Source organism: Parasteatoda tepidariorum, chromosome 1 (assembly GCF_982258835.1).
Source record: "Parasteatoda tepidariorum strain Cologne lab strain chromosome 1, Ptep-v5.0, whole genome shotgun sequence".
NCBI classification, from domain to species: domain Eukaryota; kingdom Metazoa; phylum Arthropoda; class Arachnida; order Araneae; family Theridiidae; genus Parasteatoda; species Parasteatoda tepidariorum.
The window spans coordinates 74,652,941-74,680,780 of record NC_141755.1 but is presented as its reverse complement, the minus strand read 5'-3'; the positions used below and the strand labels follow the sequence as shown (position 1 = coordinate 74,680,780).

Sequence of the window (27,840 nt, the reverse complement as noted above, 5' to 3'; positions counted from 1 at the left end):
TTGTGTGAATGTTACCCGCCCTATAAACGGGTTTGTGGTTGTATGACGTAGCCGACGCTACTCCACGGCCGTGGCTTAGCCATAGGTGCTCACTGGGTAACGATAAGAGAGTAGCAATTCTGGCATTTCTGAGGCCAATGGGAAATAGACACAAGTGCCCGTCATTACCCAAAGAAAAAATAAATAATTCCGATCAACAGTATTTAAAAAATGAATAAAAACTAACAGAGTGTAAGCAAACAAAATATAAATTAAAATAAAATGGAGAATAAGTGAATACAATATGAACTAGCGGCATACATGAAATTCATATTCCTAATTATATTCGTGCTGCTCAAAATTATTTCTTTTCTAGATGATGATGAGTGCACGTTGGGTAACCACAATTGTGGAAATGGATTCGTGTGTCGTAATACAGCAGGTTCTTTCAGATGCGACAGAAGTAAATGTCCAGCTGGTCAGAAGCTGTTATCGGATGGCACGTGTAAAGTGGTCATTTGCGGAACTGGAATGGAACATGATGACGATGGAAACTGCATAGGTGAGGCAAATAATGCAAATATATCTGAAACTACACTAAAAACCGCCATCATTAAAAATTATGATGACGCACAGAATTAAATAAATAAAAAAACATTTTTATTTTAGTTTTGCAAGTATTTCAACGTATTTCTGATGTTAACAGCTATATTTATAAGGAAATACTTCTAAATTTCGCTTAATTTATTTATTATCTAGCGATACATATTAGAGTAACACTAATGAGCTTGTTTTTTTTAAAAAAAAGCATGAATTTCTTGGTATTTTTATTGATCATACAATAAATAAAAAGTCATTGTTTACGAATAAATAAAATTTAAAAAGCGAGAAATATTTAAATGAAAAAAATTAAAAATGAATCGTTGCTTTTGCATTGTTTCGACATATTTTTGATTATATTTAATCTATTTGGATTACTGATGTTGTAAAAATTATTTCTCAAAGAAACCTGTCAATTTCCATCCATTTTATTAAAAGCTTTAAAACTTTCAAATTATTTATTTTATAAGCAATGCCCGTAGGATATTTTCTTTTACAAAATGGAGACACGCATGAAAACACTCTTTAAAAGTCAGAATTTGTCATTTAATTAAATTTAGGCAATAACTCAATGGGAACAGATCCTACGAGCAACAGAAACCAGATGATTTCTATTATTCTGTATGAATTCTACATGAATTCCGAAGATGAATTTTGTTACATTTCTTAAAAGATGCGAGTCGTTTAATGCAAACCCTACGTGCAGAGGAAACCACCCTAAACAAGTGTATTCTGTTAAATGTCTCAGAAATCATTTCAGGACTTTCTTAAAAATCCTTTTTTTTTTTTAATATTTCTTAATACCTTAAAATGACGTTTTCAAATTTATAAAAGCAGGTAAAATATCGATAACATTTTTCAAATTAGAAGAACGCGTAACTTAAAATATTCATTGGTTGACTTCCAATTTAAACTGTATATCAGAAATTACATTATTTACACTAGTAGTGCAGTGGATTACCACATTCTGTTACGTATTTTTTTATTAAAAAAAAATTTTCGATGAATTTCTTTGGAAATTTTCAATTTTTTTAATAATTTTTTTGCAATAAATTTTATAATTAAATTTTACGTGCTTTTGTAGGTATTCACATATGTAATCTAAAACTTCTAATCCGACATCATCGCACTTCTACTCATTCTACTTTACATCCTTCTAAAAAAAGACTTTATTAACAAAAATCTATATATTTATACTTCTTGTAAACAATGTAAGCTTCAATTTTACATTTTAAATTTCAAATGAACCAATAAAGATTTCGAGTCAATTTGCTCGGGTAACTTTAAAAAAAATATCAAGAAATACTGTTTAGAACTTTTCTATTCGCATGCAATAGACTGTGAAAGGCTACGCAAAAGATTAAGAATTCGAGTACTTAGATATTTTACCTGCTCAATAAAATTTGTACGTAGAGTTCACACAGTAAAAAACTGGCTTTCTTGTTTCAAAAGTTAGTTTTAAGGCCTAGTGCCTCCTTAAATAAATGTTCTTTTTACACTCTTAGTCAGAAACTCTTTTTTTTACTATGAAAAATACAGCAAATTTGTGCTGTCTTGCAGATGTGAATGAATGCATTCGGGGACATGCCTGTCGCACTTATCAGCGATGCGTCAACACCGTAGGTTCTTATCGGTGCCAAAATCTTATCAATTGTGAAGCAGGTTATGAACTCAATGAACAAGGGGACCAGTGCGTTGGTATGTTATCTTTCAAATTCAGAATATACACACGTATATATATATATATATATATATATATATATATATATATATATATATATATATATATATATATATATATATATATAGATATATAGATATATATATATATATATATTTTTTTTTTTTTTTTTTTTTTTTTTAATGATTGAGTTAGATCTCACATTGCTATTGAGAACTATGCAAATAAATCAGGAAAAAAAACGCGCGCTGCATATTAATCGTTGACAACACATTGGATTTGAATTCCACGCTTTATGATGAAATCATAACCGTTCAATCTTATCTTAACCTTTTCATCACCTCGGTCCACATATGTGTGGACCTTCACTTCTTAGCTTCTAAAAACACGTCGTAAGAAAATCTATAGTTTTGCCTTCACTGAAACATTAGTGGATATTTAAGCTTTTCTGCGGATTCCGCAATAAATGCAGAACATGTACACCGAAGAGCCATTACATTATGACCACCCTGCTACCAGCTAATAACATGTAGGGCCACCTTCAGCCCTCAAAACTGCTAGCACCCACCGTGGCATTGATTCCACAAGGAGCTGATAGGTAGTCTGAGGTATCTGGTACCAAGCGCTCACCAACTGGTCCAGCAATTCCCTCACATTGCGAGGGGGTAGCGTGGCAGCACGAATTTGGTTTTCCAAGTAGGACCACAAATGTTCTATTGGATTAAGGTCAGGTGAATTTGGGGGCCAAGACATGACTTGAAAGTCACTGGAAAGTTCCTCGACGATTCGACCCTTATGACATGGTGCATTATCCTGTTGTTAAACACCATCCCCTGCAGGAAAAACTGTTGCCATGAACGGGTGAACCTGGTCTGCAACTATGTTCAAGTAGCCTACAAACGTCAGGGATTGTTTTATGGTCCTAATGTGCTATGGGTCGTAATGTGCCCCATGAAAACATTGTTTTTGGGCGAGAAACCAGGAAAACCTGGGCCAGCCCATTGCTATAGATGGAGAGTGGTCATAATGTAATGGCTCTTCGGTGTGAGTTGCTTAGGTAGAAATCCATTTAAACAGAAGTGATTTTCGAAAAAGGGCGCTATATCCGGGTCCATTTTAATTTTGAATTTACTTAATATTTAAAAATAAAACAGTCGAGAATATGCAGGTTCACGTATGCAGGTTCACTTATGCATGGTTCACTTATGCAGGTTCACTTATGCACTTATGCAGGTTCACTTATGCACTTATGCATGGTATGTGCAGGTTCACCTTGGTACGTATGGCAAAATTTATAACAGCTTATTAATCAAGTGAAATCTCATAGTATTATGAGTATCCAATTTTATATCCATTTAGTAAAATTTTATGTATACTTTAATTAATTGTTTTATAAAAGATATGCCTACATGTATTTAATAAGTTTTACTTTTTGTGGTTTTTAAATTTTAATCTCAATTTTCATAATTTTAAAATTTTATCCTCACGAATGAATTTTTTTTTTTAAAGTTGATGTCAAATTCTTTTCAATAATTATTTATTTTGCTTGACTTGCATAATTAAAATAGTTTTGAAACTAACTTTTCAGGCATGTATTTGTAAGCATTGGTATTGCTTACAAATACATGCACGTATCGCATTTTTTTTTAAAAAAATTCTAAAATTTTTTATAAATCTGTTTGTTCTTGTATCTAAATGGACCAAAATATATAACATTATGCATATTTGTTCCTACTTTAGGTGCAATTTAGCATTTGAAATATTTGTATTAATTTGCTTAGTTAAAACCTGAGGTTCATAGCATGAGTACCTGAAATAATTAGCCCCCCCCCCCTTGGTAGACTAATCAAAGAATGAAACTGATTTACAAATTCAGAAAAAGACAAGATAAGTAAATAACATTTAAAATCAAAATGGAAAATCGCTTATAGCAGCTAAAACCAAATTTGTTTTATTTTAATTTAGAATGTCGGAAATACTATTTTAGCAGAAAGCGAAAAAATTTATAGAATATGTGTGTTAGCAAGACAGCACTTCTTCAAAGGACACATTGTCTGCCAACACACAGGAGCCTTTCTGTTGTCAGTGGTAATACCAAAAACTGACAGAGCCCCGAGGCTCTATAATGGATAAACAAATAAGAAAATCAATTAGAAAAATTGAAATGTAAATGCAAAGAAAAATTAATGACAAACAAACGCAATTTCTAAATGCATAGAGTAAGACTTAGTAATGATGCTCCCTCATATAAGAAAAATAAATAAAGATGAAGTTACAGTTAGAATAAATAAATCAAAATAAAATATAAATTGCCAAATCATTAAGAAGACTTTAGAAATAAATATGGCAGTATAATTCATATTTTGCTTATCTTATTATGATTTATGGCAGAAAAATAGAAATTCGGAACTGTTAATTTTTTCTTTGCTATATTCCTTTATACTTCAGTAGTGAAGAGGTTAATTATCTTAACTAATTAGTATTATTAATTAACATAAATTGAATAATAAGTATAATTAGTAACAAGTAATAAGCAATCATTCAGGCACAATTAAATTCATAAGATTCTAATTTATGACCCCAACTGGAATTGGAAGGTATGATGAGATATGATAATATGATTCAGTGTGAAATGATCCCACATTAGAAGATAAGATCTCAACAATTTGATTGGGCACCTAAACGTTCTGCAATTTTTTACTTTCTGCACTTAGCCTGAAACTAATTTGCACGAAACAAAATATTTTTACACATATTTATAAAACTCTTATACCCAAATGCAATTTTTAACAAAACTATTATTAATAATTGTTTTCAATTAATTTATAATAATGATGTAATTTATAATAATGATGTAATTTATAATAATTTTATAATAATTTTAATGCTAATAATTTATAATAATATTGTTAACGATAATTTGTTATAATTAATATGTTAACGATAATAATTTATAATAATTTTGTTAACGATAATTTGTTATAATTATTCTGTTAACGATAATAATTTATAATCATATTTAAATCTTGCGTATAGCTTGTGTAGACTTTCAGTTATGTAATTTAAAACTTATGTAATTTTAAACTTCAACATTTAAATGATATCAATTTAAAAGAATTTAAGAAATAAAATTTTAAGAATGAGAGACCTTTTTACTAATTTTTTTTTCGTGAAGAATTTTACTGATTTCGTTCGCATTTTACACTGAAATTCTAAGCATTTTGGATCCTTTTTAAAATAAATAGCTAAAATTTATAACTAATTCACTGCCGGTAATTTTCCTTGATTAAACAGCGTATTATTTCTCATTCGGGGAAGTTCTTCAGGGAAACTGGCATACGACTCTAGGTTTTACACAAGAACTTTCATATTGAATGAGTGAAATTAGTGAAAACTGATATTTCAGCAGGAAAAGCAGCAGGTTTTATAATGTCTTTATGCTCTGCAGACCACGAACTTATGCAAAATATTTTTGATAACTGCAATCAGAGATTTGACAAAATAGCAAAAAGTAAAAAAAGTAGTTTGCAGTAGTAATCCTGACTCAACTGTTGTGACTTTTCCTGACTCAACTGTTGTGACTTTAGATTACGGAACGTGGCTTTACACCGTGTTTTCTGATTCAGAAATTTCAATCCGAAAAGAGTAATGTAAATTTAGAGAAATTACGTCTCTCTGCCTTATTGTTATCGTCTATACTGATTAATTAGCATAGTTATATTATAGTCTTCAGTTACATAATTAGCAAAAGGGGCTGTCCTTCGAACAAATAAGAGTGTATCGCAGTAAATTAAATTTTTATGTTTCAGCCAAACTCTATTCAAATTCTTCCAACTCGATTTTTTTTCCCTGATGACTGTACATTTAAATATAATAACAGTGGAAAAAGTGAAAAGAAAGTACAATTAAGAGAAGGACTAACACGCCTCTTAGAAAAAGTCTGTATAATTCAAATAGGCTGTTTTTTAATATATTTGCTCAGTCTATTAAAAAACTACTGTTATCAATTATTTCGAAACTGTTGGTAAAGCTTATTTTTTATTTTTTAAACATTTTAATAAAAAGTTGTGAAATCTTAATCAACTGCATAAGTTTTTTAATACCGAAGAGCCATAAATCATCTGAAAGAAAAAGAATGCAATACTTATTCTTTCAATCTTATAACTGGCACTTTATGTCTTAAGTTGAATTTAAAATTAAAATTTGAATTTTTGTTTATAACGTTATTTTTTTTAGTCTTTTAACATTAAAAGCGATATTCTTTATTGCAAATTTCATTTTTAATTAGCTGATTTCATTTTAAACCATTGGTAGCACATCTGGTTGTTAATTTTGTTAAAACGAAAATATTCCAATGACATCAATGATTTTGATTGTTAACAATTTTTGATTCTGAATCATGTTATTTGTAGATATCGATGAATGTGTACGTGGATTAGCAGAATGTGACCAGCAACAGACATGCCGCAATCGCCCAGGTGGTTACATTTGCGAATGTCCAAGAGGATATTCTCTCAACACCCAACGAGTATGCGAAGGTAATTTATTATCTACATGACCATAAATACATATCTGCATCTTCAAATTCATTCTTTAAATTCAAAATAACCTCCTAAGATACAATCGACATTCACAAGCATGCGAAACAAAACAATAATTATGTTTTATGAAAAACAGCATGAATGGCGGGCACGTCTCCTAAGCATTCTTTAAATGTTGCTTCTCTCGTAACTGTCATCAATGCTTTTTTAAATGCCCTCAGTTTTTTTTATTATACTTAAAAAGCTATACAGCGAGATTAATACTCATTTTTCAAAGAATGAATTTATTACAACTGAACCTGCATAAGCACAATAAAAACATAATATCGAACACTTCATTTGTTAATATGAATCATTCACTTTAAACCCTTAAATTTTTCCCAAACTTAAAGCTCAGTTTGTTTTTACTTTTCGTAACTCACGTTAAGAAGAGAATTTTAATTCAGAAATTTACATCGTTCCGACTTTCTTTGCCACCGAATAGGAAAAATGTATATACACGTGAGTCTTTTTCAATAAATTAATTTTGAATGACCTGGATTTATAAAAAAAAAAAGTGCACCAATTTTTAAATTAGCGCGTTTTAATTTAGGAATAGAATAAAAAAAATTTCAAAATGTATACACTTAAATAACTCTAAAAAACTCATCAATCTCACCACCAGTCGCTGGGACTATGTTTTTCAGACTGCGCATGTCCGCTGAAAATCCACCAATGATCAATTTTTTTTTACAGAGCAACCAAAAGGAATGCTTTTCTATTCAGATGGAAATACGAATCTTCCAATCGAAATAGTGCAAACAATTTGTTGCCGTTCATAACTGCTAAATAATGACGACTGATTTAAACCACACCAGAGATGTAGCTCAGCCACTTGCTGAAACATCTCTATTATAAACAGACGATTACAATCAAGTTCAGCCTTGACCTGATGTAACGAATAAAAAAAATTAAATTTCAACCCTCCAAAAAAGCGTTGAATTCCTAAACAAAATTGTACCGGAAGTTTCTTGCTACACACTATTTTTCCATTTAATAATAAAGAGAAACTGATTTTTTTATGTGAAAAAAGCCTAGAATAAATCTCAGAATTTTAAGGAATATGCAACTTCTTGATTACTTTGTGTCCTTTTTGATTAAATACAGTTAGTAACATCAAATATCACTGGTAATGTCTTTTTAATATTTAAAAAAAAACATAATGGTCTACTCTTTAATTTATTACAATGACTGATGCTAAACCAATGAGAAAAATAATTCAAAAATTTTAAAAAATCTTTCGGTACAATTTCTAAAATTTTCCTTTTCAACTGCTATCTCAATTTTACGACTCTAGTACCAACAGTTCTGGAGTAAGAGACACGCTCTGGTGTTAGATAAGAGAGAGATATAAGGACACAGGGTTAACTATTCCTTTTATTATTATTGATTAATGCATCCTTCATGTATGTACCATAATGTTAACTGGATTTCAGATATTGATGAATGTACCAGATTCCGCGGACAGATTTGTGCCAGTCACTCAGAGTGTATCAACACGCAGGGATCTTACAAGTGCAACTGTAACGAAGGATTTCGTGCTGGAAATGATGACAAGACTTGCGCTGGTAAGAGATTTAATTGATGAATTATTTCATATATAAAATAAATGTATATGTCGCATTAAATTAAGGCTTCACTGTAAAGAATGGATGCTCAAATTTCACGAAACTGCCTTTCCTAGTATTTGATCCTCGACAACATTTCGTCAAAGTTACGAAATAACTATCGATCGAATTTTGTAAAAAGTTAAGAAATATTTCATCATTCTAGTTTCGATCGTTTAGCCTTCATTCTAGTTTCGTCAGCAATCAATTCAATTCTCAATTCAATCTCGTCAATTGACAATCTCCCACAATGTTGTGCGATGAGATTCTGAGTTGAGGAAATGTTTTCATACTTTATTTTAGAGTTCGTGTTCGTTCACGAAATCACATGGTTTCGTGACGAAATGGTTCTCAAAATTGACGAAATACAGCTCAAGGATTGTTGAATCGTCAAAAAAGAGAGCTTTACTTCGGAGGGAGTTTCCAAAACTAATAATAATAATACCTTTTGTTACTTTTGCAAAGTTCTGAAATTTCGTCTTAAGGAAAAATGTGCTTTTCAAATTAAAATGTTCATTTAGTCAACTCAAGGTAAATACACATTAAGGATTAGTTTATTAAGCATTATTTGAAGTAAATAATAATTCTTTATCAACAATGTGTCAAATAATAGTTTAAGGACTATTTACAAAATATACACGCCATTTCATCGTTTTTTCTACCATAGTATATGGTGTTCAAATCGCAATGCTATCACTTAATTGAAATGCTCACTATTTCATTGCCTTGCGATAACATAGTAAAAATTCACTGCGGTCCATCATTGTCCGATGTTACGCTATAACAAAAACGTTGTTTTTCAGATAGCAGAAAGAATGAAAAACGCACCCTTATAAAATAGCAGCACATAGCTAGAAATTATAATTCCAGTTGTAATTCAGCTATAATCAACAATTGATATCATACGAAAAAAAGTACTAAAATTAAGTATAAAAAGTTAACAACCTCTTTAAAATCAAAAATAACACTGACAGCACCTTAGGCGATTCTCTTTCTCTTTGTAAATGAAGCACTTAATAAAAAAAGGCACTAAGTTACATTTTTAATTAAAACATATTGATATTTCTATGAGGAAAATCCTATTTTAGTCGTATTTTATTTAATTCTACTCAAATTCTATTTAAATCAGCATTAATTTATATTGTAAACACGCAAAGTTTCCAAGATCTAAGTGAATAAAGGTAACAAGTGGATAAGGCTACATGTGACCAAAATTTATTTTGAGAATCAAAGATTCCAAATGCATTTGGTAGCTAAAAATATTAATTATTGTCACTACACTAAAAAAATACTAATTATTTGGTAACTAAAAATACTAATTAGTTATTACCATAAATACTAATTATTGTAATAAAAACTGTCGTATTTTATTTAATTCTACTTAAATCCTATTTAAATCAGCATTAATTTATATTGTCAACTCCCTAAGTTTCAAAGATCTAAGTGGATAAAGGTAATAAGTGGATAAGGCTACATGTGATCAAAAAATTTTTTGAGAATCAAAGAAGATTCCAAATGCATTTGGTAACTAAAAATACTAATTATTGTCACTACACTAAAGAAATACTAATTATTTGGTAACTAAAAATACTAATTATTTGGTAACTAAATATACTAATTAGTTACTGCAATAAATATATTATTGTAATAAATACTGTCGTATTTTATTTAATTCTACTTAAATCCTATTTAAATCAGTATTAATTTATATTGTCAACTCCCAAAGTTTCAAAGATCTAAGTGGATAATGGTAATAAGTGGATATGGCTACATGTGATCAAGGAAATTTTTGAGAATCAAAGAAGATTCCAAAAGCATTTGGTAACTAACAGTCGACGAATAACCTCACAAAGTCTCTGTTTCAGCGGCATGATCAAAACACCAACAGTTTCGAGCGCTTTGACGCTAATTTTTTAAAGGAGAGTTAAGAATTTATAGTTTTCGCAAATTTCGGACAAGAAATAAAAGCAAGAAATATTCTTTATTTCCTAAAATTAATAAATAAATTTTAAATCTGATTTACGCAAATTTACTGAAATGGCAATTTAGTATCTTCATCCTCTAAATTTTCCAAAGTTTGTTATGAAAGAAGGGAAAGAAAGAAGGTATTTAATAGTTTAAATTTAAGTGTTGTTCTTTTTTTAAAAAAAGCACAATTTTGATTTTAGCCACAATAGCAGAATTAAAATTTTTAAGCTTTATCTGATAAATCACTCTTCACTTTTACAGTTTATGCCATATGTTCCTGAAGAATTTGTAATAAATTGAGACTTTTTATTCAAAAAGTTTAACTTTATTGACTGTATACTTATATGTTTCAGATGTTGACGAGTGTTCGGAATCTCCAAATATCTGTCAACAAACCTGCAATAACGTTTGGGGATCATATCAGTGCTCCTGTAAGCTAGGTTACACCCTCGGCCCTGATGAAAGATCCTGTATAGGTAATATGAATTGCATGTAAATAATTAAACATTTATAATAACAGAGATTTCCATGTTAATAAAGGAATCCTCGCATATTATTAACATGGAATATTATAGATTTCCATGTTATAATATTCCATCTTAATAATATAAGACAGAGATTTCCTGCATATATATTTCTGTTGTTTTGTATTTTCTATAATCAGATTTTGTCTGTTTGCTTTGAAGGAAATTTCATTAAAGGATTTTATGAAATTTGTATGAAAAAATTTAGATAAATTATCAATAGTTAATATATTTAAAATGAGTAAATCATTATTAATTTTTCGGAACTGCTTGTGATAAATTTGTTATAAGTAGTGACTGTTTGCATTTTTTGTATTTCATACATTGATTAAGAGCGTGTGGGTTTCATAATAATATATTTTCAACTTATTTATTTTAAATTTTATACAAGATATGATAATATTTCGGGGAGGAAAAGGCATACAATTTACCAATTTTTATGAACACAAATTAAAATATATTGGTACTGATGCGTGCCTAAAAATATTCATGCATTTTACTTTTTGAGCACACTCTAAAAAAAAGTTTTTCAAAATCGAGTAAAAATGAGTAAAAATAGCTCCAAACTAAATATTAGTCGATTTTGAAATCCCCATGTATTCATTATTGAAACGCATATGGATGATTCTCACGAAACATGACAATTCGGGCCAAAAAACTTCTTCAAATTTAAAGTCTTCAAAATAATTAAAAAAAAATTTTGTGTACTTCTTTGGCTACACTTATTAATATCTTATAGACAGCAGTGTAGTTTATTGACATTTGCTCGAGAAAAAAAATAAAATAGAAATTCACCAAATCTTGAATGCCAGGAAAATGACATATTACCTTAGAAGTTTTAAAAACAGCCATTTTAAGTTAATAGTAAGTAACTCAACTTAAGCCTTTATGTTAGATGGACCATAAATTGCTTAAATTAATTCTTTTTATCCACTGTAGAAAGAAACAAAAAAAAATGTTCTTGCTGATATGTGCAGAATAAAATTTTGTATAATAATCAATCACTAAATAAATAAATAACTTTGATTACATCCAAGCATATTACAATCACACATAAACTTGGTATTAGGTTAATATTTGCTTTCCCTCTTTACAGTATTAGCAGTTAAAAAGAATTTCTGGTAACACTTCAATGTCCTGGCATTCATAAGCCAGGATAATGACAAATTCGCCATTGTATAGCATATAACTTTACTTTAATTTAATATTTTGGCCGAAGACGTTTATATTCTGCAGAAAACAACAGTATTTCTTAAAATAACTCAGATAAATCTATGCAGCTTTTGTTATTAATGATTTCAAGAAGCCAGGAAAATGACAGCATAAAAACCTACTCAACTTGAAAAAATTTTTGAAATAGATTTTGAGCCAGAAAATTGGTTTTTTATTCATGCAACAAGACATATTCAGATAGGAGGGTATCTAATCAATCTATTAATATAAGATATTGATTCCTGGCGCTATCTATTTTGGTTATAAATCACTAAATAAAAGTAACCAGGAAAATGACAGATTTTCATGGGACAAACAAACTATTGACAGAAAAAATTATTTTAAACGAAGTTTTAGTAAGCAATACCCTCTGCGTATATTCTAGAAATGCTTACATAGGATAAGATAAAAAAAATTAGATTTTGAAAAATGTATGGGAAGTTTTAAAGCTAGTTATTATTGAAAATATTGTTTGGGACATGCCCGGAAAATGATATTTTGATATTCAATTAAAGTTTTTTAAGTATACAAAACAGTCAATGCTAGTGCAAAGCCATTTTAAAATGCTAACAGCAATGCTATTTGTTTATTTTTTTTAAAAAAAGTTCTTTTAGTATTATAGTATTAGATCTTGGAGCAAGGGACAGTGAATTTCATGTTTCGTGAGAATCACCCATATATTAATTTTTGAGCAAAATGCATAGTCTCTTAAAGTGTTGTGGGAGGGGGGGAAATGTGTGGGAAAGATATTCGTTAGCTGCCAGCAGGATTCGAAGCAAGGACTTCTGGGTTCGTAATAGAATGCTCTAGCAACCATATAGTTGTACATCCATGTACAATGAGACTTAGGAAGCATTTTACATTTCCAGATATCGCAAATTAGGAAAAAAATGAAGTTAAAATTTCCGATCTCCTGACTAAACTATTGGTACCATTTTTTTTCCATATTGCAACTCTTAGTACCATTAAAATTAGAAATTAGTAGGTCATGATATGCCACTACATAAAACTTCCCAACTCTTCGTGGACTGAGTTGTACAACTATGGTGCTTCTGGAGGCCCTTGGTTCGAAACCGAGGAGCCAAAAAGCATCTCCCTCACACATATCTCCCCCCACATCAATTTTGAGACTATGTATTTTGTATGGGTATATGCTGCCTCAATTTTAAATACATTGGTTTTATTGTTCCATTGGGTATACATTGGTATACATATTGTATACACTGGTATTATTTGTTTCAAAGCTTTTTTTTCTCAATCTTTGAGAAATTTTTTTTACTGTATGAAAAGCAATTTATTATGAGGACAACTTAGAATATATGGATACAGAATAGAAAAATTGTAAGCAAGAAAAAATATGTGATTTAATTTTTATGTATAAAAAGCATTTTATTGTGAGGACGAATCAAAATACGTAGATATACATTATTAGGAATTGTAAGTAAAAGAAACACATACACTTTACTTTTTATGCCTGGAAAACATTTTATTGTGAGGACAAATTAGAATAAGTAGATGCAAAATCGGAAAGTTGTACTGAGAAAAAGTGTTTTTTTTTTTGGAAGTGATACCCTATAGAAGAATTAACGTCATCATTACAGCATTAAAGTTTTATTAAAGATAGAAAACACGAGAGAAAGAAAATCAAAAAAAAAAATCCAAGATGGTTAAGACAGAGGGAGTATTTTAAGGGAATATTTATTTCATAAAATGTCTATTCCAATCTCTTTTTTTTTAATTTGAATTTTTTTGTGTAGTTATTTATGAAAAGTAATTGACTCAAAATATGATATATTTTTTCTTGTATTAAAGATATAAACGAATGCGAAGTGTATGGAGGTCTAGGGAATCTTTGCATCGGTTTCTGTATCAACGAACCAGGATCTTTCAAATGCTCTTGTCCAAGTGGTTACAGATTAGCATCGGACGGAAGAACCTGCCAAGGTATTTCTGCGACTGTGTACTTTTCGTTTTTAAAATAAGTATCCTTAGTTTTTATCAATTCTACTTAATTTTAACCGTTTTTAGTTAATATTAAAAACAGTAATTCATTTTATTTAAAAAAGTAATTTTTAAAATTTTTAAATTCATTTATACAGACAGTTTAAATATATTTTATTCAGAACTCTTAATATATGGTAAAATACCATATTACCATATACAGTATATACACCGAAGAGCCATTACATTATGATCCCCCTCCATCTATAACAATGGGCTCGCCCAGGTTTTCATAGTTTCTCGCCCAGGAACAATGTTTTCATGGGGCACATTAGGACCCATAATCCTCATAGAACAATTCCTGACGTCTGTAAGCTACTTGAACATAGTTGCAGACCAGATTCACCCACTCATGGCAACAGTTTTTCCTGCGGAGGATAATGCACCATGTCATAAGGGTCGAATCGTCATGGATTGGTTCGAGGAGCATTCCAGTGACTTTCAAGTCATGTCTTGGCCCCCAAATTCACCTGACCTTAATGCAATAGAACATTTGTGGTCCTACTTGGAAAACCAAATTCGTGCTGCCACGCTACCCTCTCGCAATATGAGGGAATTGCTGGACCAGTTGGTGAGCGCTTGGTACCAGATACCTCAGACTACCTATCAGCACCTTGTGAAATCAATGCCACGGTGGGTACTAGCAGTTTTGAGGGCTAAAGGTGGCCCTACATGTTATTAGCAGGTAGCAGGGTGGTCATAATGTAATGGCTCTTCGGTGTATACAGATAATATATACCTGTAAATGATAAAATACAAGGTATTCTCTAATCAATATAAGTTAAAAATCCTCACCTAGCATGTAATGAAAAACTTTACATTACTGACCGCAAATTATTATTTAAATTTAAAAAAAATATTATCAAAAGTTAATTAGTTCTCATCACTTAGTGGTTAAGGAACTGAACTGTCATTGTGAGGAACTGGGATTCGATTCCCAGTGCCAAAGCCTGCCGATATTATTTTTCATGAAATTGTAGAGCTTTGACCTCACTGGCTGGCAAGGAATTATTGCAGAAATGCCTTACTTCACTTTTTTGCTTTTTTTAATGAAAAGTATAAAAAGTGGAAGCAAAAATCTAATTATGAACGATTCATTTGGATGTACCTAAAAGTATAGATATTTTGTTACAACCCATCTTTTTACTTTGAGCTAAATCATGTAAATGCTGTGTATTTATTTTTGCAATTTTAATGTAGTACATTCTTTGATTGACCTTAATAATGATTCATTGTATTTTGATAATATATTTAATTATTTTGCTCAAATAGATGTAATAAAGACAATAGCCAAAAGCTATTTCTCAGTATATAAAATATCTTTTTAGTTTTGTAGTTAGTCTTATAAATTGAGCTTGTTCTTTAACAATTTAAATTTTCGCTTGTGTACTTAAAAATGCTACTTTTTTATTTAATTTTACTTGCATTTGTTATTCCTGACAATTCAAAAACTGAACTTTTTAATTAAAAGTATAAATTATTCAATGTAAAAAAAAATACACTCTCTGAATAACTTTCTACCTAATGTTTGCATTTTCGCAAATACAAATGGAATTTTATTGGTTAGAGCATAGATTTTAAATGTGCTAATTAATAAGTGAAAGTAATGATTTAGGTTACAAACTCAGGCGCAAATACTTATTTTTTAAATATGAAACTTTCTTGAGAGTTTTCAAAATCGATATTCAAATTTTTTCGAACCTCAAAATATATGGGGAGATTGCTGTAATCTGGAAACTATAATGAGAAAAGAGTAAAAAAAAAAAGTTTAAGCTTCTTAATTTTTTTTTTCGTATTCTGCCATATCTCTGAAACTATTGAAGCAAATGAAAAGAATTTTTCCCCAGTGATAAAAATCGTATATTTATTTCAATAAATTTATTCAAGGTTTACCTCCCGAACTACAAGGTTTGAATCTTATTATATGAAAATTCAAAGCTTGTCAAAAGATATTCAGTGTAGTTTGTTTTTTGTTTATTTATTAATAAATTAATTTTCTTCTTTCACACTGCACTTTGCCATTAAATATAAGACGCAATTGCAATGTTCATTTAAATTAGAATAACTCTATTTAGAATTGGATTTGAGTTTTCTTAATAGAAATTTAAAAATTTTCAATTATTCATGGCCAAACTAGATCTTTTTATTAATTAATTGTCAATCAAAATAATTTTTTTCAGATATTGATGAATGCCGTGAACAAAATGTGTGTAATGATGACAAAGCTGTTTGCTTAAACACTAGAGGAGGTTATAAATGTAATAGAATCGACTGTCCACCCAACTATTATAAAGATAACTCTCACAAAAAGTAAGTCATTTTAATTTTACGCAACAAATGAAAAAAAAAATCTATAGCCGGACTGGAAAAAAGCAAGTGCACAGCACTATTTCTTTAATTGCAATCTGCCTCCCTTTAGGAATGGACTGTTCCATATCTTATGAGGATGGAGAAAGATAAGGGGTTTTTCCTGAAACAGAAGAAACAATCAGAATTTATTTTCGAATTCAAAATTCGAATGCAAAATATTATACCTTTCTAATACCGAAAGGCATTTAAAAGAATTTTCACTCGCGTTTGCCACACTTAGTATTAATTTTTAATTTCTTTTATTGCATTTATTCATATTTCTTCAGTCGTTGGGGCATTTTTATGCCCGGAAGTTACGATTAACAAAATTTAATTTAGTAAAAATATCAGAATGGGAAATATAATGCAATGGCACTTACAAATAAATAACATCTGTGAAAAGAATACCGATCAATGGCACTTTACCTTTAAAAAACTACATCAGTCATGGAAATGTGTGATCAGGGGTATGTCCAGACATTTTGTGAAAGGTCCGGTTTTTTTTATAAAATTGAGAAAAAATTACTCGTAATTTGTGGATATAAAATAATTTTTATAAATTTGTATAAATAGGGTCCGGTTATTGCAAAATACTTTTTAAAGGAGTTTTTAAATTGTAATAAGATTATGCTCAGCACTGTAAAATTATAATAAAAAAAATAAATTTTCAAAAATAAACAGCAATTGCTGCTTCAAAATTAGAGATGCAACATACAAATATTTGTTATTTAGCCTATACTGCTGAACGCAGAATATTCATTTCGGACGAATAAAGGAAGAAGCGTCTGACAAAGACATAACTTAATTCGTTTACATCTGTCTTTCTCGGTTTCGCCCCTGGGAAGAGTTTATTGGATTAACAAAACAGTAATGAAGATAAAGAAATTTGTAAAGGGTCCGATTGAAGGAAAACTCATTTTGTGAAGGGTCCGTTTTTAAGTTAAAATATTTTGTGAAGGGTTCGTTTTCATGAAAACATATTTTGTGAAGGGTCCGTTAAGGGACCCAAATTTCTTCTGAACAAACCCCTGGTGATGCATTTTATAACTTTATGAACAGGCAAAAGAAAAGTAAAAATCACTCCCATTGGGAAAAAGCTCAAAATTGATGAATTATCGCTGTTTGTAGGCTGTTAGTTTTGTAATCTTGCTGCCGACGAATAATTTTTGCGGCCCTCACTAATTATCTTAGATTTAAAACAATAAAATTATGCTGTTGGTAATATTAGATGGGTGCTTTAATACTGTTTTATGGTTTTGTTTTTAACTGACAAATACCTATTTGAATGCTTCTAAAAATTGTCTTAACGTAAATGGCGCAAAAGTAAGGACAATGTTCAAAAATTTAAAAATTTTTGAATAATGTAAAACATGTGCTGTATTAACATAATTTAAGCAGAAAAAAATATGCGTAGAAATTATAAAATCACTCCCACTAAACATTCTAAGAAATGTCTGTTAAATTTGAAGAATTGAGCGTTAATTTATTCGGCCGTTAATTTATACAAACGTTAATTTATACAGACATTATGGAACGTTCCCCGATACCTTTATCGTATATTTTTAGTATCTCTGTCAAAAATTATGTAAAAATAATGCACCCATTGGAGTTCACAAATTAATGCTCACGAAACCAAATTAAAGTTTCTGAAAAAAAATTTATAAGAGCTTGACAAGCTATTAACAAAATATTAAGTAAGCATCTAAATGTTATATAAATTTTAATGTGGTATTAAACACATCACCACTTAAAAAAATTTTACACTATAAACACATTACACTGTAAAAATTAACAATAAGCTATCTGGCAATCAAACTGATTTTTTTATTTTTTTTATTTCTTTTTCTCAACAATGTTTCGTTAAATTTTTATCGTATTTTTGTTTTTCCTTGCGTTATTTGCAATCCCTAATTTGCATATTTTATTTACTTCGTCATCTACAAGGATTCTAAAGCTATCTAGTCAGTCATTACGGTATACCCAGTGTCCTCTTTTTTGCAATAATACAGGTAAAAAAATGTGTTTCATGTCAACAAAATAATATTTAAAGTAAAAACGTGAAACAAAATGTTAGAAAATTATGCGTCTTAAATAAACTTCTTACATGAACTAATTTTCAAATAATTCATATTTAAGTCAATTTAGGGATTATTTTTAAAGCTTTCGATATTGGTTATTAAGAATTGAGCGATTGGTAGTTTTTAGTTTTACAATTTGTGAAAAAATTTGAAATATATGAGAGAAAGGTATAAATAGAGAAGAAATCTGTACAATATTGTTGTTTCTTTGTTGATATGAGTAAGTCAGATTCTTCTATTTATTGAGTATTTTCTTTCATTTAAAACTAGGGTTGAGGAGATGTTCTTGTAAAATTTTCAAACTAAACCATAATCGTCATTTTAATTTAAATGTATTTTTTACCTATGAGAAATGTATACTTCGTTTTTAATTAACGAAGTATTTTAATTAACAAATTATTTATAACTGTTGCAGGCAATTTATTATAATATCTTAGTAAAACCTACAACTGCAATGTGCAAATATTGCTATTTCTATTAATTTTTGGAAATTATTGGGTTGTTTGGAATGTAATTTCGTTTTTTCATAACAGAGAACTTTACTATGTTTTCTCACAGCTAATTTCGCACTTAAGCTGCATAATCATTGTATATTTTGATAGCTTATAAAGCAACGCTTGCTTGTGGCAAAGTTCTGTTGATTCTAAGCAGTAGTTTTTGGTTGATGACTTTTCGAAAGTGGTTTACTACATAGAGGACGAAATGCTGCTCAAACAAGAAAAAATTATACGATATACATGCAGAAGATGTATTGGCATTACACCCGCGCGAAAACTGTTTTGCACAATTTAGAATGAGATGCACGAAGATTTTACCACGCCCTCTTAAGCTGATGAAGACGCAATAAAGGCATTAACTGATGCAAACAGCTGAATAAAACTCGTGAGGTTTCCGAGATATTAAATTTATCAAATTTGACTTTTCATGACCATTTGAAAAGCCTAATGGTTTAACCTCAAAGCGCGATATATGGGTTCCAGAAAGAAATTTGTGCCGTCACGTGGACGTCTGCGATTTGCTTCTCAGACGTCAAGAAAATTATCCTTTTTTGAAGCGCATCATCACTAGAGACAAGAAATGGATAGTCTACAAAAATGATCCTGTCACTGCAAAATTTTTTAGGTGGTAAAATCTTTGTTTCGAATAAGGAGGTCAAAATTCATCTAGATCAGTTTTTTTTTGCCAGAAAAGAACAAAAATTTTATTCTAGTAAATTCCTGCAACTGCTAGAAAGATGGCAAAGCGTATTAGACCAGAGTGATTTAATAAAATATTTATTCACATTAAAAAAATTGCCTTTATTTTCACGGAGGAAAGAAAATGAAATTACTTTCCAAACAACCCAATATTTGCTCCAACTCTTAATATTCTTCTCTAATAAATAGTTGTTTTTTTTTTTTTAAAAAAAAAAGTCAAAATATTATAAAATAATTGTGAATCTTGATAGATCATAAAAATGAGTACTACATCTTTATTTGTTATAACAGCTAATCATAATTCACAACCCTATCTGACTATTGAAAGTAATCTTATATTCTCTTTAAAAATAGCAAGATTTTCTTTGCTGTGATTGCTTATGATTCCAATATTTATTTTAATTTGGCTTTTCAAGCAAAATTAAATTATAACTCATAAAACACAATTTAATTTTTCAATACATGAAATTTTTTTAATTACTTTTGTTCCTTTATAATAAATGAATTTTTAAAGAACAATCATCTGTAAAAGAATTATGCACAGGTGCAGATTTCTTCTCATGTTCATACCTTTCTCTTGCAGCCGGTGCAAGCGAGTGACCAGGGACTGTCAGACAGGTGATTGTCTAAAAGAACCCCTTTCCTATTCCTACAACTACATCACTTTCGTGTCCAACATGAGGCTCCCTCTGTCAGGACAGGTGGACCTCTTCACCATGCGAGGACCAAGCTTCCAATCAACCACTGTCCAGTTTGAATTGCAGCTGACGAGTGCCAGGGCTCCGCCGGGAACAACACCAGCAACCAAAGATTACTTTCACTTGAGAAGGACTGCTTACAACGAAGCCATGATAGCCTTAACAAAAAGCATAACAGGACCACAAGAAATAGAATTGGATCTCGTCATGAAGATCTACCATAATGGGTTGTATGGAGGAACAGCCGTTGCAAAAATCTTCTTATTTGTCACAGAATATAACTTTTAAAAGTTTCAGTCTTGGAGGTGAAAATTTGAAGATGTGAACTCACTCGCCATACAGCTGCGTTCGAATATAGTCTCGATTGTGATGTAAACTAAAAACTCTTTTTCAATACAGGGTTTTACTGTTTGTCTAAGATAGGTACTCTGACCGCCACTAAGTCTGCGGCAGTCTGGTGCTATGGAAACAAGAAGAGGTTATTTTAGGGAGGGTAGCTTCGATGAAGAGGTCTCCTTTCCTCTCGCCGAAACCAGTCCCAAAGAGGGACCACGCAGCCCTACTTAAAAAAATCATACCTCGTTACCATAGTCACCGCCACAGCTCCAGACGAATGTCTGGCAGAGTATCTATCTTAGACAAACAGTACATGATTCCTTCCTGGTTTCAGAAACTAGGCTGTAGTAAATAAAAAAATTAAGACGAATACGGCAGAAACAAACCTTACACTAAATACAAAAATAAATCAAATTTCATTTAGAGTCGTTGCATATGTTGTATGAGAACCCTTTGCACGCGGCACACACAACAATGCATAGTTACTGCCAGACTCTATTCAACAAGATACTATGGTATTGACAGCACGTCTCGCGAGTGACTTTTTCTGTGGATTTTGACCATCTTTTCCTACCCCTTTTGTTAGCAAAACTACGTGAAAGATCACACGTGCTGTCAGTACCATTGATACTCTATCGTTTTGAATACAGTCTAGCGGAAACTAACCTATCGTATTTATTAATGCCATGCAATTAATGGTTCACACATCTGGAAAACCTGCACTGGTTGTAAATAAAACTTAAATTTTTTCTGTATTTAGAGCAAAATTTGTGACTTTTGTATTTGTCTTAAGTTTTTTTGTTGTCTTCTGAAAACCCAGGAGATAAATTATGACTGACTTTGTTAGAGCAATCAAGATTTCCAAATAAAAACTACAGGAATTGAAAATAAGCGGGTGAAAATTGCTTGCTGTTTTATTTTTGAATGCTCTAAAATAATAGTAGAACTGGCTTATATTATAAAAAATTCTTCATTTGACACATTAAAACTTTGCTCTGTAAAAATTTCCTAATCAAATTACGGTAAAAAGTACCGGCACTCAGGGTGCCAGTACTTTTTTCCAGAAAATCCTCTTTTACCGGAAACTGTTAAGGAACAAGAAATCAGATATACCGTAATTTTTGCACTAATAATTACCGTGAAATCCCTGAATCACTCCAATTAAATAAATATTACTGTAAAAAGTACGGTATAATATTTTACAATAAAAGGGAATTTTACGGATGATGCACCTAAAGTGCCGCCACTTTATACCGTAATTTGATACAAAATTTTTCACAGTGCATTTCTTAGATATATTTTGGAAAAGTCGATTTCTGAAAAGTCAATTAGACTATGTGAAACACCGCTGTCATGTACATTTTTGAAAAGTCAGTCACACTGTGAAGATGACAGGTGTTTATTTCTGAAAAGTCAATCAGTCTGCAGTAGACACTGCCGGTTTCTACATATATTTTTAATAATTTACAGCAATTTAACAGCCGAATTTCAAATTTCAGCTGCTATATCAGAACCCTTATAGAGTGATATTGTTAATTGTGAAATTTAAACTTATTATTATTCGCTTTTTTATGTTTATTTTTTGCTAATTCTACGACTTATTCTGGAACTTATTTTTTTTTCCGACACCTAAATTGATACGTCTGAATTAAATGTGCAAAAATTCGAATAAAAAACTAATTGCATTTATTGCTCAATGTTTTAAGGCTCTTTTTATGCTTATGAATGTTACAATGTACAGATAACACTGCCAAATGAAATTAAGTTCGAAATGTTTTCTTATTTTAAAATGTATTTTTCTAGATGGTATTGATATTACTAATTTATTTTAAATAAAAATATTTTAGAGTTTTGTTTTCTTATCTATATTATTCCTCACACATCCAAATCAACATCTGAAACTGAAAAAATAAACAAAATTAAAACCTCTCACGTAAAAACATAATTATACAGTAACTATGCTTAATTGTTTTAGCAATAACCCTAGATTCATAAACATTCACTTCACAGACAGATCTAATAAGATTTGATTCTCTCTCAGGCGAGAGTTTTATACTTCAAAATTCACTATCCCCTCAAATATAAAAGTTAGAAAAAAATACTACTCCAAATTCTTTTACATAAAGTGAAAAAGAATACTTTAATCAGCGAAACAATTTATTATCAATATAAAATCCATTGAAATTGAAATTACGCTTACTGATTAGCAATATTGTATTTATCTGATAAAACTCGAAGACGTTTCAATTGACTAAAATCAGCCACTCACTTGATTATACGAACAAAATTGTAATCAAGGCAATTAAAAATGCCGTATTTGCTTGAAAACCTTACAATTCATTGGCGATCGTAAAAGTAATCAAACCGCTTGCTTGACCCAACTCTTATTGTATATCGGAATATATTTTTAGAATATCGGTATATATTAACAAAAAAAAAGAAGAAAAAAAAAAACTTGGAGAAAATCCTTTGATCACTGTCGCTCACCAACCCCCGTGAATGCTTTGAAACAATATTTGTTTCTAAACACAAAAGAAAAGTTTTCTTACTTTCGAGGTTGAAAATATTCACATAAAATGTATTCACTAAAAAGAATTCTGTTTGCTCATTCTCATGTTTACTATGTCTAAACATTTCCCTTATTCTGTTAAGATCTAATTGGGAACTTCCACCTCGAGAACCAAGTGATTTAAATCAGATTTAATTGGATACCTGCTCTGACGTCAGATTTAATTGGATCGACAAATGCCACGATTTACCTACGTTGACGTCACTTTCAGGCATCCAATTGTCAACACCAATAATTTTATTAGCAAGCATTTTATTAAAGATAACGTTTGGATTAAAGTTTTGTTGTATTAAAAAATTTGCTCGGTTACTATTACAACTTTATCAGCAAATTTTGTTTTTTAAATTTCTAATTCTCCTTATTTGCTATAAAAACTCGTTAAATGTTTTTATGCCAAAGAGTTTACTAAAAGATTATTTTGTAATAATGATTTACAATTCTGTATTATTATTATAGAATATTAATTTTGAATGGACACAATTTTACACAAAGCTTATAATAAAATATATATTGATCTATAATAGATTGTTTTTCTTTTTAATAAATAAATGTCATCGGAATAAAGTATTGCCCTTGAAATCATATGGAACATTTTTCCCAAGTTGCGTTTAAAACTATTCATTAATGTCTCGTAAGCATTGTTGCAAGGTTTAAGAGATATTTCATAAACTTAAATAAAAGATTTTACTAGTGGTTACAAAAAAAACTATTATTGTAGTTTATAGGGAATTAAAAAAAGTTTTTACATTTAAAAAATAAAGTTTTTACATCTGCAATGTATGGCTTTTAAAAGATGTGCATCACGTCCATCGACGATTCTTAAAACATTCTATCTTTAATATTCACAGTCAGAATGTGAACACTGACGACACAATAATTTGCCGAAAGAAATGTACTCAGAACGACGTCGACTGCATCCTTAACGATACTCAGACTGTGACGTTTCAGACGTTGGCCTTGCCGACCATCCCTTACTTGCCGCAACCTTTCATCCTGACTACCATGAGGGCTATAGCGAATTCTGACGTCACTTTCCACACCAGCTACCACATTTTGGAGGGAAACGAAAACGAGTTGTTCGACATTTTAAAAGGTCAAGGTGTAGGTGAGTAGTTAACTATCTCGTGTTAATTACCTTTCATTCATTATTTTTTTTAAAAATTTATAAAGATTATTTAATTTCCGTCAAGTTATTTCTCTGGAGTGGCACAGAAGATAGAGCACCCACCTCAGAATGAAGTGATCTGGTTTGAATCCCAGGGATGACAGGTCGATTTGTATCTTGCTCCCGGATCGTATCCACTACAGTGTTAACGCGAAATATCTCAAGTAGTAAACGGATTCTAGTCTTCTTGATATCAGGCTAAACCAGGAATGGTTTCGTGATTTTCCTCTCCGTGTATCACGAATGCGCGTCAGTCCCATCAAAAATCTCTTTGTTAAAGCAACATGGTCATAATGGTTCATCCAGAAGTTCCTTTGCCTTTTGGATTAGGTTCAAAATTACAAAGCTGCGAAGTTGAACATTTCTTGCCACAAGTTCTATCAGTATTCAAGTATCGATCAGCTGTTCAATGCCAGTGACAAAACAAAATAAAATCATTCTTGGAGATAATCTCTTTGATTGATAACTGCACATCTAATACTTAATTACACACGTAAAAAAAATTTAGTTAAATAAATAAATTTCCAAAAAAAAATATTGTATTTTATATTATTTTATAACCAACGTTAAACAGCCGACCCAATTCTGAGTTTACTATCTATGTTTAACTCCGTGGCTTTGTAATTTTGAACCCAGCCCAGAAGATATGGGAGCCCTTGAAACAAACATTGGAACGAACTAGTCTTCGTGGCAGACTTTTTGATGGAACTATCCAGTATTTGCGTCACATGGAGAGGAAAACCACGAAAATCTCCTGCGATTTGTCAGATGGCAAGGGGATTCTAAGCAATAATCCGTCTACCATTGAGGATATCTTACATCAGCACTGTAGTTGATGCGAGCCGGAAGCAGGATTCGTATCAACCAACCCCCGTTGTAATTCGAACCTGGGTCAACTCATTTGGAGGCGAATGCCCTAGATTGTTAGAAGCAATTATGCTGTTAAACACTGTACGATTTGTTAAAATATCAGTTGAGTGCTATTGATTCGCCAATTTTCAACTTTGAACAAAGGTATTTGAAACTATAAGTTTAGGAAAGGCGAAAAAGTGTTAAGCTTGCTTTATTTATTTATATATTAAATTGAATTGATGTTGATTACTAATTTATAAATTTTTATTCTTGGCAATTTTTATATAAACATAGAAAAAAAACTTTTCAATCTTAGAGGAAAATTAAAAAAAGGCCATATTATCAATCGAATGTTTGATACGTGCAGAGGTTTACTAAATTTTAAGGAAATAAATGAATTGTCTGAGAATGCGGAGCATATTTTAATCGACCCGTAAAAAGGACGCTAGACAATAATGGGCTGAAAAATATTTCAAAATGTGTTATTTAAACAATTATTTGAATTTGAAAGAAAAAAATTAACAAAAACGTACCAGACCAACAAACAAATTTAAAATATATCTCTTTCCCACTAAAAAACTTTTTTCGTAAAAACTGTTTATTCGATAGGAATATGCATAATTTTAAAAGAAAATGCTTTATTGGTGTATCTGTATTAAAAAAAAGTATTTTATTAAATTAAAATGTTTGTAAATTTTCTCTTCAGGCTCTTTACGAATAAGAAAATCCATACACGGTCCTCAAGAATTGCTGTTGAAAATTCTGATGACAATTCATCTGAACTCTAATCCACGGATCAGATACACTTCCACTTCAAAGCATTTAGCTCTCATTCAAATCATAGTTTCTCAATATGATTTTTAGCTATCAGAAATTAGTGATTTATTTTGCTTCATAATTCTATGATCTGATTTCATTTTTTTTTTGCATAATTCTAAGATCTGATTTCATTTTTATGCATAATTCTAAGATCTGATTTCATTTTTATGCATAATTCTATGATCTGATTTAACATTACTCCATGTAATTATACTAAGCTGATTAATTTTACTCAGTTATTCTATGATCAACCAATATACTTTACTCCATAATTTCTTACCTGAAGTTATTTTTCTTCATAATTCTATGATCTGATTTTATTTTGATCCATAATTATATGACCTGATTTAATATCACTCTATGTAATCTGTAATTCAATGATATAATTTTTTTTACTCTATAATTTTTTGCTTGGTGTTATTTTACTTCATAACACTATGATCTGATTTCCTTTTAATTCATAATTCTTTGATATGATTCAATATCATTCCATGTAATTCTAAAATGTAGTTTAATTTTACTCGACAAACTAAATTTATGCTGCATAATTTTTTGCCTGTTGCTTGTTATTTTACTCCATAATTTTATGATCTGATTTCATTTTAATTCATAATTCTTCGATCTGATTTAATATCACTCCATGTAATTCTGTTGTTACATATGGCTTTATTGGAAATATTAATCCATATACAATCCATGTAATTCTATAATGTGTCTAAATTTTGGTCTATAATTCTCTGACTTGATTTGATCTGGTCTAGTGTTATTTTACTTCCTAATACTATGACCTGATTTCATTTTAATTCATAATTCGTTGATCTGATTTAATATCACTCCATGAATTTCTATAATGTAGTTTAATTTTACTCTGTAATTCTATGATCTAATTTTATTTTACACCATAATTTTTTGCTTGTTATTATTTTAATCCGTAATTATATGATCCAATTTGCTTTGCGCCATATTTCTGTGATCTGATTTAATATTACTCCATACGTTGAATTTTTCTTTTACTCAATAATTCCATGATCCAATCTTATTTTACTTTATGCGATTTCACGCCATAACTTTGTTATCTGATTTGTTTAAACTTCATTGTTGCTTTCATACTACAAATATCCCGGTGTTTGTTTTTTAATGTTTTATGTTAAGTCGATGTTCTTTTTTCTATGTCAGTGTTCATTTCTTAGTACTGTAAAATGGGGAATAAATTTTTTTTCTTTGCTTCTTTGTTACGTTTTATTGGATCTTCAAAGTAGGATCATTCAGAATACAGCTGTGAAATACGAAATACTTAATACGAAAAATAGAATAAAGCCATGTATATTTATTTTGCATAACAGGAATTAATAGTATTTTCTCAAGTTGACTATTATATGAAGGTTTCATTTTTTTTTATTCTTTTACAATTTTTAACGTACATTACAAAAAGTTTTGGATAAAAGTGCCGGCACTCAGGGTGCCGGTACTCTTTACTGTAAAATACATTCTTACCATAACATATTGTGAGCAAAAATCTGATATACCGTAATTTTTTCATTAATAATTACGGTATAATATTTTACGGTTAAAATGGATTTTTACGGATGTTGCTCCCAAAATGCGCCAATACTTTATACCGTAATT

General features: G+C 30.2%; 1 protein-coding gene across 2 annotated transcripts in view; it reads left to right on the top strand.

Moving 5' to 3' along the window:
* LOC107442863 (uncharacterized) overlaps positions 1-27,442 on the top strand; it is a 63,539-nt gene extending 36,097 nt beyond the window's left edge. Inside the window, exons 17-25 of one of the 2 annotated variants that reach the window (XM_016056527.4) lie at positions 356-541; positions 2,140-2,277; positions 6,673-6,798; positions 8,277-8,408; positions 10,769-10,891; positions 13,964-14,095; positions 16,333-16,462; positions 24,227-24,483; positions 26,102-27,442. In XM_016056527.4, the coding sequence (XP_015912013.2) occupies positions 356-541; positions 2,140-2,277; positions 6,673-6,798; positions 8,277-8,408; positions 10,769-10,891; positions 13,964-14,095; positions 16,333-16,462; positions 24,227-24,483; positions 26,102-26,259 (1,382 nt within the window). In that variant the 3' untranslated portion in view covers positions 26,260-27,442. Of the gene's footprint in view, positions 1-355; positions 542-2,139; positions 2,278-6,672; positions 6,799-8,276; positions 8,409-10,768; positions 10,892-13,963; positions 14,096-16,332; positions 16,463-20,358; positions 22,664-24,226; positions 24,484-26,101 lie in introns of those variants that run through there. The other variant, XM_016056537.4, reaches the window with a different exon arrangement.
* Positions 27,443-27,840: the final 398 nt, after the last annotated feature.